Source organism: Cyprinus carpio, chromosome B11 (genome assembly GCF_018340385.1).
Source record: "Cyprinus carpio isolate SPL01 chromosome B11, ASM1834038v1, whole genome shotgun sequence".
NCBI classification, from domain to species: Eukaryota; Metazoa; Chordata; class Actinopteri; order Cypriniformes; family Cyprinidae; genus Cyprinus; species Cyprinus carpio.
Window position 1 is genome coordinate 11,312,051 of NC_056607.1, and position 14,872 is coordinate 11,326,922.

The 14,872-nt window shown below is 35.2% G+C and overlaps 1 protein-coding gene across 1 annotated transcript in view; it reads right to left on the reverse strand.

Annotated features, from left to right (window-relative positions):
* Positions 1–14,872, reverse strand: part of LOC109073420 (contactin-associated protein-like 5) — an 83,691-nt gene that overhangs the window by 65,220 nt on the left and 3,599 nt on the right. The window contains exon 2 of the mRNA XM_042733917.1: positions 71–181. Within this exon, the coding sequence (XP_042589851.1) occupies positions 71–181 (111 nt within the window). The remainder of the gene's footprint in view (positions 1–70; positions 182–14,872) is intronic.

The window sequence follows — 14,872 nt, forward strand, 5'->3', positions numbered from 1 at the left end:
ATAAACACAGACAACCGTGGATGTTTTTTGGTACAAACGGCATGAGAATGACGGGAAAAGGAGCACATACCTTCTCTTCTGTTGAGTTTAGCATAGTGTGGTGACCTTTTGTCAGAGAATTTTGATGAGTTCTGGAAGGAAGCTGGGGGTAGTGTCGTCACCAGTGGCTCTTCACAGTAATCTGGAAAAAAATATAATGGAAACTTGCATTACAACCAAAACCTTTAGTTGTTCATTTGAAATACAAAAAATCTAATAAAAATAACTTTTAAAAGTATTAAGCAAAAACCTATTTTTATAGGGAACATTTTAAATATTCTACTCTATACTATAGCATACTGAACTGACTGACAGCTTCAGTGATTATAAAAGGAGTGCTCTTTACTTGCGTGTTTTTAAATTGAGTGATATTTTGTTGATTTTTTTGATTTTGTTGAGAATTTTTTTCTTTTTATTTTTTTCCATACTTAAGTATAAAAAGTGTCAAGATTTGCCACTTAGCCCATGGATATCTGTTTTGAGCTTGAACTGCGCATATTGCTTCGAGCTGATAAATGGTCCAGACAGCATTCTCTTACCAAAAAGTAGTATATAAAAGTAGCTCATTTTATTAAGTATACTCAAGTAAAGTTCAAGTATATTTTAAGTATACTTTATGTAGCAAGTATACAAATATCAGTGTTCTAGTAGTATTCTTGTAAGTGTACTGTTTCAATACTTCTTGGGACTAAATGGGCCCACTTTCTAGTATATTTAAGTATACTTTAAGTATAACAGTAGCAAACTTTGAGTACACAACTAGTTTACCTCTATGTTTGTAGTTTGTACTGCAATTATATTAAAAGTGAACTTATAGGTATACTGATAGTTTAGTAATTAAATACTTTGTTCACTTTGAAGTATACTCTCAGTAAACTACTAGTTTAGTATTTTTATACTGCAAGTATACGCATAAGTTTTTTTAATTGAACTTTACATCATACTTCAAGTATACTGCTATGTCCCTATTTAGGTTTCAATGTGTATATATTTTGTTATACATACAAAGAAAGCAAGGGGTATCTGCTTGTAAACAAAAACATTTTATTCTAGCTTCATGCATTATTTTTTTAAACACTTTAATGTGGGTAAGTTTCATAAAAAAATAAAGAAATAAAATTTTGAACAAAAAGCTGAAAAAAGACTAGGAATTGGATGCAGAATGATAATCAAAACGTAGATGGAGTCGATCAACACCCCAAAGCTTGACTGTAATTATTACCTCTTCATCGGTCGACATTTTATTCCATAACGTTACAGTTTTGATGCTATTTCATTTCAGAAGATCATGTTACATGTGTTAGTATCTGTTGTTTCTTCTTCTTCTTCACTTGTGTTTTTTTGAAAATTCTGTACAGAAGATGTGTACTAGCGCCCTCTACCGTATAGCAATGAAAACACGGATTCTAGCAGCACAAGTATAGTTCAAATATATTTATACTTTTTGTAAGTATAAGTCAAGTATACTTAAATGTCATTTTAAGTATATTTCTGATAAGTATATAAAAAGTAAACTAAAAGCATACTTTCCTATTTTTAGTTTAAAAGAAGTATACTAATAGCACACTTGTATAAACTTCTTTTTCGTAAGGGTTGCTCAAATGAATAGTGTGGTGTCGTTCCTCTTTCTTTTCATTTGATGTTTCTCAGATGCAACAGAAATAGCAGATCTTATCAAACGGACAATGTGGTGATCACACCAGTGCAACCTCTAACAAAATTAGTCACACTGGCAAGAAAAATGATCAGAAAATGCAACCATTTGATTGTAGCCTTGCGGGGTTTATTCAATCTTATATAAATATTATTACATGATTTTTATTTTACAATTTGATTATACTAATCTTATTGCATGCAATAAATATTATGTTTTTTGTTTATTTTGCCGGATACAGTTTACTAAAAAGTAAACTCTCTTTTAATTGCAGTAGCGGAGTCTCATATTGCAGGGTGTAATGTAAAGTCATCTGCTCTCTGCAAAGACGGCCAGTTTGTGAGAATTAATTAAAGTCTCGAGTCTTGCAAGCTGTCACACGTAGCCTGCCTTTCATCTGCCTGCATTGTGAGTGCCAGTCTGTCACTGACCTCAGTCTGTTTTTAAATAATTAATTTCAATGTTTCATGTTTGAAAATGTCTGGATTGTCAGGGATTGTATAGGATTCCAAACCAAAGCTGGGAAAAGGGAGGTTCAAATGTGAGATTTTTTTTTAATCGGTACATTATGTGACAGTAGCAGCTGAATCAGACAGTTCATTCAAATCTTGTCAGTTTATTACAGCAGTGGTAATTTTAGTCTTTTGACTTTTTTGCTCTGTGTGGTTGGCAAGAATACCCATTTGCTAAAGGTCAAGGCCCTTTTCAGTTTGGATAAAAGAGACTGAAAAAGCATTTCTATGGCCGTCAGTTGTAAAGTGAGGAATGTACAACCAATTACAAACTGCTTTTCATATATCACCCATGTAAAGACATTATACAGATAACCATGCAACCAACCATCGAGCACACAGCTGCTTTTATACGGACAAAATGCCATGAAGGTCATGTGAGACCGCACTGGATGTAAGACTATTGTACCTTAAAGGTAAATAACATGGCGTAATTTGCTTTTCTTGCATCCTTCAATGGAGTTTTCCATGGAAACGCACAGATCAAAGAACTCTAATGAAGCGCAGCTCGACAGACCAAACACATTAGTCTCGAGCTTCCAAAATATGCATGTATCGTCAGAATAACAAAACAATGAACAGCAGGTTAGGGAGCCATTAGCTGTGTCCAGGGAGCATTTTAAAGCTCTCTCCTGTTTCAGCAGCGTAAGCACTTTGCTGCACTCTCCATGGACCAGGGTAAAAATATATCCTTATTTAGAGGGCCTCTGCGTTTGTGGCAACATTTTGCCTGACAATCACTCATTTGACATTGAATTGTCTACTCCCCTTTTTGATGCTCCCTATGACCATTTCTCTATCTCTTTTGTTCTTTCCTCCTCAATCTCGCCCATCTTTCTGTTCACCCACTCTTCAATTCCTATTTTCCCTCCTCCTCACTCTCCATCTCACACATACACACTCCCACTTTCTCTTCAACTTAATGAGAAAAGAGAGAAGTCTCACCATTGTGAAGGGGCTCACATGCATTATTGTCACCATAAGAGAGCTATAATCTGAGTCAGCAGTCCTCTCCGCTGCATCAGAAAGAACAGCTGCGGCATCGTCCTTTCACTCTCAGCTAAGCAAATGACACACAGCAGCCCCCTCAGATTTACTCCTACTGTAATAAGTAGCATTTTAAGAAAGTTCACGGAAGAAAGTGATGAAATGTCCTACTAAATGTTCTGCAAAGTTCATCTGAGGTTGATTTGTTTGCACTGAAAATACAACCTCAGGGATTACAAATGATATACCTGACGTTTATGTGACACCCTCAAGGGTATGACATCATTTGATGGGTACAACAAAATATTTCATGTCTGAATTCACAAGAAAGACCTTATAAATTTCACTGAAATGCATATTTCTAAACATCTGCATGTCCTGAAAGTAATCAAGCCCTTTCGGCGTGGGAAAATTAATAAACAGCCACTGTCAGGATTATAAACACACTGGAGATCTTGTTGACTCCAGCAATATTTCTAACAGGATTTTTTTCATTAAATAAAGTTAATTTCCCAATGGAGTGTCTAGACCTGAAGATGTTATGGATGATAAGGGCACACAAAATTGGACTAATGTTTAATTACCATAAACACAGACTAGGGATGGACATAGTCACACTAATAATCCCACTCAAGATTTAGAAACAATACATGTGGAAGCAACAAACAAACAAGGGCTAAGAATAGGACATGATGCACTGTGAAAACTGATCCTGCTAGCTGTCTTCAGTTGCTTGTTGACCCATTTTGAGAGAAACTGACAATCACTACAAAAGCTGAGACAGTGAATTTGTGTTGAAATTCTATACATATTTTACAGATCCTTGCACACACACACACACACACACGCATATATATATATATATATATATATATATATATATATATATATATATATATATATATATATATAGATAGATAGATAGATAGATAGATAGATAGATAGATAGATAGATAGATAGATAGATAGATAATTTATATTAACCTCATCCAAGCAACCTCTTTAAAACTAAATAATTGGCTTTAGATTTCAAAGCATGGCTGATATCTCCACAGATGTATTAATGGGTTTAGTAGGGGTTTGTTTTGTTCTGTGTGGTATGTTTATAATTGTTTTACAAAAAAAAATAGGAAAGTATGCTTTTACTTTTTATGTACTTCTCAGAAATGGGCTTTATGTAGTCCTCAGAAATATACTTAAAATGACATTTAAGTATACTTGACTTAAACTTACAAAAAGACTAAATATATTTGAGCTATACTTCTAGATTCCGTGTTTTCATTATTATAGTACACATTTTCTGCACAGAATTTCAAAAAAAATAAAAATAAAAAAAAAAACCCAGTGATGAAGACCAAAAGAAACAACAGATACTAACACGTAATCTAACACAATCATCTGACATGAAACAGCATCAAAACTGTAACGTTATGGAATGAAATGTCGACCGATGAAGAGGTAATAATTACAGTCAAGCTTTGGGGTGTTGATCGACTCCATCTACATTTTGATTATCATTCTGAATCCATTTCATAGTCTTTTTTCAGCTTTTTGTTCAAAATGTTATTTCTTTATTTTTTTATGAAACTTACCCACATTAAAGTGTTTAAAAAAAAGAATGCATGAAGCTAGAATAAAATGTTTCTGTTTACAAGCAGATACCCTGTTCTTTCTTTGGATGTTTTGTGTATTCAGATATTCATATAACGAAATATATACAAATTAAAACCTAAATAGGGACATACTGTAGTAGTATACTTAAAGTATGATGTAAAGTTCACTTAAAGAAAACTTATGAGTATACTTGCAGTATAAAACTACTAAACTAGTAGTTACCTGAGACTACACTTCAAAGTATTTAATTAGTAAACTATCAATATACCTATAAGTTCACTTTTAGTATAACTGCAGTACAAACTACAAACATAGAGGTAAACTAGTTGTGTACTTAAAAGTATACTTTTATATACTAGAAAGTGGGCCAATTTAGTCTCAAGGAGTATTGAAACAGTACACTTACAAGAATACTACTAGAACACTGATATTTGTATACATGCTACATAAAGTATACTTAAAAATATACTTGTTTGAGCAGTGTAGAGTAGCACTTGCTGTTTATCATTTCTCCAATCACAAATGCAGATATGGTTTTATGTTTAAGCGGCGCGATGCAACACAATGTGTAAAAAGACAGTATAAGTCATTATAATCAGTAATTATGTCCCCACTGGATGCAACAAATGCTTTGTTTGTAATGGTTTTATTGGTTTTGTCTGGTCCTGCCGAGAGAGGGCATCAAAGTATGGTGAAGGGCGTAACATTTCCGTCACATGCTTGAGGTATTTAGCCAATCACAATGCACTGGATAGCTGGCCAATCAGAGCACACCTCGCTTTTCAGTCCGATGAGCTTTGTAAAATTTGACCCATTTCAGAAGGAGGAGAAACAATAATGTACAGTATGTGGAAAATAATGTGTTTTTTTGAACCTTAAACTGCATGAACACATTTCATTACACCAAATGCACAAAATAATGTTCTTTTTAGCAACATCATATGACCCCTTTAAACATAACTTGATCTTTCAGTGAAACAACAGACTTCTTTTTGGTGAATACAGAAGAAAAGATCTGTTGTTACTTCAGTTTCATCACAACTTTAAGAACTGAATTCTATTAAAGTTTAGCTCAGAGGTGCCCAGTCCCATTTCTGGAGATCTACTATCCTGTAGAGTTCAGTTCCAGCCTTTCTCCAACACAACTGGCTGTAATCATTAATGTATTTTTGAAGATCTTATTAAGCTGATTCAAGTGTACTTGATTAGGTTTGGAGATGAACTTTGCAGGACGGCAGATGTCCAGGAACAGGCCAAATTATGATAACCCATCTTACTCATAAATATCCTCAATGCCCATTACAGACAATTTAATAACTAAGCATTCAATGGATTTGATTTATGTGATGTCAATTCATGCAATTATACACTGCTAACTGCTAAAGAGAACAATGAAATATTATTCTTCAAAAACAATGTTGTAAGTCCAGCATTGTTGGTGGTTTCATAAGTACCCTCAGCTGGACCCCTTCCACCTCATCGGCCAATCAAAATGTGCGCTTTTATCTTTCATAAAAAAATAGTTTATAGCCCTCCATGGTTAAAACAACAAAAGCACCTCTCTTCAATCCTCTTCATCTACAGCACGAGCATCTCACTGACCTTTCAGCATTTTTTAAAAATCACCATAATTTCAAATCGTTCTCATCCCCTTTTGGCCATACACACACGCACACACACTCACATCTGAACATAACGATAACAGAGACCATAGAGTCAGTAAAGTGTTTGCCTAGCAACAGGGACATAATTATATTTTTCCAACACAAAATAACCCCTGAGCATCAGCATTTTGAAGTAGCCGAATTACAGACATTATGTGGAATTTTTGGCCTAGGAAAGGTGGGCCTGAGTCAGTGACGTTTCAGGCAGGTCCGTGTCTCTGAAGGACTCTTCATTCTGACCTGCCTGAGAGTGCATACACATGGTCATTGTTCAAAAGGTCAGACATTATTACCGTGCTGCCTCACTGTGACACGGGCAGGAGTGCTTTAATCATGTGGTCACAGGGACATAGAAAAGAGAGAAAGAGAGTGGGAATGGCAGAGAGAAATGAGAGGAAGAATTTAAGGGAATGTTGGTAATAAGACCTGTGAAGAAAGAGTATGAAGAAAGGATTGGCAAAGGAACTTGGGAAAGCTTGCTTGATACCGTTGGAACATGGAGGCAGTAAGAGCGGAGCAGGAAGAATATTATGCATATAATTTTATTTTGTTGTTTATTTTAGAAAAATTGAAGTCAATCTTATCTGCATGAATCTTTCAGAAGCCCTGCTTTGTAATCACATAGACTGTTTTATTGAGTTATAAAGCTGTTTAGGAAGCCAAATGCTCGAAAAAGTGGGATGAAACTGCACTACTCAGTTGAATCGCGCAGCACGAATCACTGGAGAGAAGATCTGTTTACTTGCACGGCCCACTGAACAGCACAGAGATCCGTTCCATTTACTTGCGAAACTTACAGACAGCGCAAACCAGAAAATGATCTGCGCTCTACTATAACTGGAGCGCTCTACACACTCTTAAAAATAAAGGTGCTTCACGATGCCATAGAAGAACGCTTTTGTCTAAATGGTTCCATAATGAACCTTTAACATCTGAAGAAGCTTTCTGTTTCACAAAATGTTATTTGCTGAGATAGAATCTGTTTCTTCAGATTATAAAAAGGTAAGAAATAAAAAGGTAAGAAAGAGATGGTTCTTAAAAGAACCTTTGACTGAATGGCTCTTTGTGGAACCACAAATGGTTCTTCTATGGTATTGCCGTGAAGAACCTTTTAAGCACTTTTATTTTAAGGAGTGCAGGAGCTGCACAGTCCTACTCACACCCACAGCAGTGCAGCGACAATGATGCACTTCGGTCTGATGTTTTGACTTTTTTTTTTTTTTGCACAAAAAATAAAAATGAAACTAAAACGATAATTGTTCTATATGTATTATTACAGTGGCCCCACGTTTTAAGCAAAACATTTCCCATCAAGGAGTTATGTTTCAAATTATAAAAAAATGGCTTAAATGGCTTAATTTTTGGTTGTCAAAAAAGAGTAGAACATACTCATAGTTGATTTTATGCGTTCATTAAAAATCACTTTGGAACCATTCAGTCAAAATCAACAGCAACAATGGCTTAGAGAGGTTTTGTGAAAAAACAAAACAAAAAACAAACTTAAACTTAAACCTTTAATATAATTTTATCATTGTATGCAACTTTATTAATTTTAAAGGTGTACAAAAGTGTATACGTTCTGGATCCACTGTATATTGTATTACAGTGTATATTATAAAATACAATTAATTCAGAGGTTGACATGACACTTTATGTAAAAAAGACCCCTGTATAGAGGAATCACGGGATAGCTTTTAACAACTGTAAACAAGGCTGGATAGAGTGAAAGATTAAAAAGAGAGGAAATGATTATGATCATCACTGAGAGGACAGGATGTGCTAAACACCCAGAGCATCCAGGTCTAATGAACGTACATCACATCAGAGAGTTGTTTAGCCCACACTGCTCTAAGCTATTTATAGCTAGCGGGATCGATCACCCATCTGATGGGCCGCCACGATAGCGCTGATTAAGGTGGAGATTAATGGCAGATCAACGGGTTTCCTCAGTGTTTCCACCAGGCATTGTTTAAATCATCTCCCAGCAGAATGACAGCAGTACTTGCAGTGTAAATAGGAGCTTTGATAAGATTGCCTGACAAATAACTCAGTTTGGCCCTTGAGCTTTAGTTATCTGATGTATGATATAATTTTTGAGATTCGAACCACAGGAAAGGAATCTGAAATCTCTTTCCAAAAATGGCTAGAGGGTTTTGGGCAAAGGTCCATGAACGATTTTCAAGATTTTAACACTTTTAATGTCTAACTAGTTCAATCTAATGGTCCTGCAGAGAGACAAATGGAGTTTTAAACGTACAAAAATTTTACGTGGTCTCTCAAGTAATGTCAATAAAAATGCATAAGAATTATAAACAAAAATGCTGTTTTACATTAAATTTAGCATGTCACACCACATGGCAGTTCAAACAACAGACAATAGACAACAGACCCTAATGATATAATTGCATTTTTTTTAACAAAATAGTTATTTATTTATTTAATAACATCATTGCTAAAAGCTAAAACATATTATTTGCATGTGCTTTTTTACATTTTATTTATTTATTTATTTTTCCAGATATGTGTCATTTGGCTGGCGCTCTATTTGTTTGTATTCATCCGATGGTGAGCTGTGACCTTAATTTCCCCTCACCAAAACTCGGGAGGATTTTGTTTGTCCTTCACTTTGCGTTAATCTCTGTAAATCCCTGCCTGCCTTCTTTGATCTTCATTTGTGTGTGAGTGGGAGGGTCCTCTCGATATTTGTGTGTGACTGGGAGGGCCCTGGGAACTCCCCCACCCGACCGGATCCTTAGAATAACTCATCTATCATGTTTCTTTAAGTTAGTACAAAGATAGACTGAAAGCAGAAAGAGAAAGAAAGAAAGAAAGAGACTATTGGATGATATCCTCATAGCATTTGTGACCAAAAATAGATGTGTGTTAACTTTTAAAATGCATTTAGGAGCAAGTTTGCAGATAAAAAAAAAAGTCCATGCAGGTCCCTAAAAAGTCTAAGAAACAACTTGGCTATGGCAACAAACAACCAGGGTATGGCCATGAAGGCAAGAGTATGGTGACTTTTGTTGCTCGTTCTATGAGGTTGCAGGTTCAGAGCAGTTCGTAATCAATAAATATTTAAGCTAATACATTGCTTATGATCTAAAGTTGATGAATTATGACAAGGGTTACTTCATAGCATTTATATTGCTATACATTATGATATAGATGGTAGTAAGAGTAATTATTTTGTTGCCCTGATCTTTATGAATAAGCAGCCAGCAATAGTAAAGCTTTGACATTTGAAAATAAAAGTCCTTATGTATTTCAGGTTTGTTATTATTGGTATATTGGTAACTGTATCCGGCATTTAGTGTAAATTTAGTGAAGAAACTATTTTAATTTAGAAATCGCTATTAAATTTCACAAGCAATTACAAAGAAATGGCAAGCAACACACTGAATTAAACATGAAATTTAGTAGAAAAACTCAAATAGGATTTTCTTGTAAAAGATACTCCATCGATCTTTTGTTTTATTTAAAACTTTGGAAAATAATTATTTATGGTGTAGCTTTAGTCTGGGCTTCCCGTCACATAGAAAGAATAGACTAAGAATATAATTTTCACAGTTTCTTAAGTTTAAAGTAGGTTTATAAATAATTAAAGAAGTATTAAATTGAGTTTGAAGCAGAAATACTATTCTTGATGTATTCTAAATTAAATTATTGTGCTTACGTCTCCTAGAATGCCTTTATTAAGAAAAAACAAACAAAAAACAAAACATTATTTGCTGAATTTTTATTACTCCCCTAAAGTTTTTTTTTCTCCCTTTTTCATGTCAAACCCTGATAAAGGGTCTACGGCAGTGATATTTTCTGCCAAGAACCAAACTTCAAAGGACATTAAGGACAGTTTCTTTTTTTTGTCCTTAAAAATCAAACATTACATTTAACTAATATAACTAAGAACTGCACAGGCCCAGCAATATGCTAAATTAGAAAGCATGTTAAAAAGAGAGACAGAGAGAGAATCTCTGAGATGCATTAAAACAGAGTGAACGTTCTAAAACAGAAGCGGTGCTGTAACCTTTTTAAAAAAGAAATTACATAAGAGCATCTAACATCCTTCAAGAATCTACCCACTGAATAACAATTAAAATGAGCAATTCCCTGAGACAGCATATGACTCCAAACACATCTCTTTATGCAGAACCTTGTTCAATGATCCTCTGAAAGTTCACAAACACTTTGTGGCTATTAGGACAACCCAGACTATGCAGCTCTGATGTTATTGACAGTGAAGAGCAATTTAAGTGACTGTGAAGGTAATGGAGTTTATTTAGAAAACTCAAGATTCTTGTACTTGTCTTGGGTGTTTGGAGAAAATAAATAACGTAATATGTTAACACTGCCAACTTATAATTAGCAAATAGTGAGCTGTTTATGCTGACTCTATTTACAAAATGTAGGCCATGAAATGCATGCACATACAATTTGTTTTCACCTTCAAATGTATGTTTACCTGATGATCTAATTATACAAATGTAATTTTCAGCCGCCCTCTCTCTTATCCATTAGTGCATTATTGGACATCAAAGTTTCAGAAACTTCAGAGACATAACTTTGAGTAATCCTGACATTTTAACAGAATGAGGCAAGCCTGTCAGCTGTGGTTTCTAGGCTGAGCTACTTCCTCTGAAATCAAGAGGTAATCCAGCCATCAAGCGGGAAGGAGCCCTACTTAGCATGCCAGCCTTACATACTGTGTTATGCATGCTCAACTCTTAATATCTGGAGGCTGAGCTCTACACATTTTTAATGTTGCATACTGTCCTAGCATGAGATGAGTTTGTACTAGTGATGATAACTAGTGCAGATATTGTTCAGGGGTATGCAATCTCAAAGATTATTGGAATATGTTTTACAAGAAAATGCAAATCCAGTCTTTCTGATTTTAAAATTTCATGTTCAATTCATGAGTTTCTTGATATTTCTCAGTGTACTTGCAAAACCTTCAGATAAGGCCAAATCATCATGCATGATTAATAATACTAATGCTTATAATAATTAGTGTTTTTTTCCAACAAGAAAAAAAAAAGGAAAAAAAAAACCTTAAAGATGAGGTCAGTGATGAGGATACAGTCAAAACAAAGTCTTTGCATTACATTTTTCTGACATGAAACGCATCCTGAGTTTCACAGTAATTTCTTGTGGATTTGAGCAATGTCTGGGCCGTCCTCCAGACAACACTGACTAAACCCGCAGCTTTAGGGTCAGCAGAAAACAATCACACTGATCTCTTGGCAAACTGAATTTTGATTATTTCAGATGTCAGTGCCACTCACAAACAAATTAATTCTTACACAGGGCATTTTGTGAGAATTTATGTCCGTCCGCTGCTGGCATTTCAAAGCTGCTTTGGATTTGTGTGGTTCATTTAATTCACATTTAACATTCATGCTTAACGTAAAGTACATGGAGATTGCACCTTTTTTAATTCGACAGCTCTGCTCTGACTTGAGTTGAATGCTGTTCTGGAGCTTTTCATAGAGAGGCACTCCTGCACACCAGCACAAAGAGCTGGATCTGTTGGAGGATAAAATATAGGCCCTGGAATTAGGGGTGAAAGCCATTTTTAATTGAATACCTTATGGAGGATTAGGAGAATATAACCTCTGTCCTGTCCCAAAGGATTCACAGCTGCCTGTGTCTGTGTGCATGTTCATCACTTTATAGCATATGCTCATCTATATTATGTTCAAGTTTTACTGAGTGAGAAACCACTCCAAACGATTCAGTGCATGAGTGAACTGTCCAAATAACTTGCACTGAATTGTAAACCAATTTCCCTGACTGACTCAATGAAAAGACCCTCCCAAAACTCAAAAGAGTGATTTGTGTATCAAGCATCGCTGGGGTTGGATTTTTGGTATATGTTTTAGAACTGGATTGCTCATGACGTCATTAAAGTGAAGCCGCCGTGCCGCCATATTGGTAATCCCTAGTGTGCGTAAACGTTGTATGATTTTAATGAGAAAACATGACATAACAAGTCAGCGTTTTTAAATTTGAAGTATCCCTGTACATTCTTGCAACGCAAACACCCTAGGCATGTAAACGGTTATTTTTTTTTAAATGTCGGGGATTTCCCCTACTTATTAAAAAGCTACGTTCATCACAGTAGCGAACATCATGAACATGATAAACATAATAGGGAACATCATTCGACATATAAAACAAACCACAAAGTGCTCATTCTGAAATCTGAAGAAAGATTTATGCTTTGTATACCTTTATTTGCCTTGTACAATTATTCATTGTTTATATAATTTAGTTATAGTGTTTTCAATCGTTATTCAGCGCTAAGTGCAAATGTTTCAACAATGATTTCATTAACAGCATTCATTTTGAAGCAGGTAATGATTCAAACGGTTGTTAAAATAATTATTAATTCAGCATACAATATTTTACATGTAAACGGTAACGTTACTGCTAGTAAACATATTTGCGCGATCTTGGAGAGTCTGAAATAGATGTTGCTCAATCATGACATTAAAAATATACACATCATAATTTATTCAGAGAAATAACTTATTATACACATGTATGGATTAAAGACATTTAAAGGCTTTATTTCCAAGATAGTAAGTTAAGCTTTTCAGTTCAGTATATAGCAATATTAACAGATTCTATTGTATTATTCACTGTAATATATTCAAATCCATTTCTGATACTAATACGTTCATGTTTAATAATTCCTGAATGATTATGTACATAGAGAAATAAGCTATATTTTGTGTTGGATCGTTACCTGTGTCATCAGTGCGCAGCAGACACACACACATAAACGGTTTAAATATATCGCTTATACTGCCCCAAAAGACCGTAAACACTGCAGATAACACCTGAAGTAAACATTCATTTACGTACACATAACATAAAAACTAGTCCCGTTTGACTGATTTGCTTCAAATCGGGTGATTTTAGGACAGCGGTTTGAATGTGACTCAATGGTGCTCTCTGTCGGTAGGGATTAGTAAGATGGCGGATCGAACACTTCCGGTGGCTTCACTGTCTGCTGGCAGTTTAGAACGCGATGAGCGATCCAGTCATATATAGATCAGTGGGTTGGATTCATAAAACATTCTTATGAATACAATTCTAATAAACTAAGAATATTTTCTTGTTGATAAAAATAACGACTTTATTTAAAAATTTGTCTCCTCCGCATCACCCTATGGTGCCATTTAAAGGTAAACAACTTATGCTGTTCTGTGTCAGCAGCACCGTACACAGCGGTTTATATTGTTTATGCTTTGATCTGAACGTATCTGCCTACATACATTGCATACGTTGTTTACTTTAAATGGCACTATAGGGTGACGTGGAGGAGACAAATTGTTGAATAAAGTCATTATTTTTGTTTTCTTTGCACATAAAAAAGTATTCTCACAGCTGTTGAGCTGTTGAAATGACAGTTGAACCACTGTTGTCACATGGACTAGTTTAACGATCTCCTTGCTACAGTATGTTTCTGAGCCTTGATCGTGTAAGGATCCTTGCAGTCTATGGGAGGGTCAGAGAGCTCTCGGAATGCATCAAAAATATCTTAATTTGTGTTTCAAAGATGAACTAAGGTCTTACAGGTTTGGGACGACATGAGGGTGAGTAATTAATGACAGAATTTTCATTTTGGGGTGAACTATCCCTTTAATAAAAAAGTCTGATCCAATTATATACAGCTGAGAGAAAAACATGACTTGATCGTTTGAATACTGTCAGAAAAATTTTATGCTGTAGAGTTTGTCAGCCATGCCCCACTACTAATCAATAAAATAGCTTCACTGTTGAAAAGCTACATGATTTAAAATCCAGCTTCAGTATTTGGAGTGACGCCCAAAACTGATTATAAATATAGCAAGACGTCCCTCCAGCATTTCATGAATGTGGTGAAAACCAACTGAAAACTGCTCCATAAATAAACACCCACAAGACACACGTACCTCTCAGCAGAAAAGACTGTAAACACATGACTCAGACGCACACAGACAGAGCATAATTCAGGCAGACTTGACTGCCTAAATTCCATAATCTACATCAACAGCTGGAAGCCTATGTAAGCATGTTTTCTGTTTCTTAAGAAAAAATTGTGCGTGTACAATATGGAAGCACATTCTGTGCAGGCAAATAAACAATTCTGCTGCTCTACCAGTGTAATGATAACACGCATGTGCCTGAAATACATGTAAACCCCTAGCAAATACATAAGATACCGCACTGCCATACAACTGACTGCAATTTGCTTTTCTGTGGTATGATGCCAGAACGACGTTGTCACATTACAAAGTGACAGTGCTGCTTAAAATAAACTGCTGCTTCATTTACCGAAAGCTGAAAGGGTGTAAAAACAACTAAAACCCATTTCTGTCTGCATGCCATTTTGAGTCTAAAGTTTTGTTAAA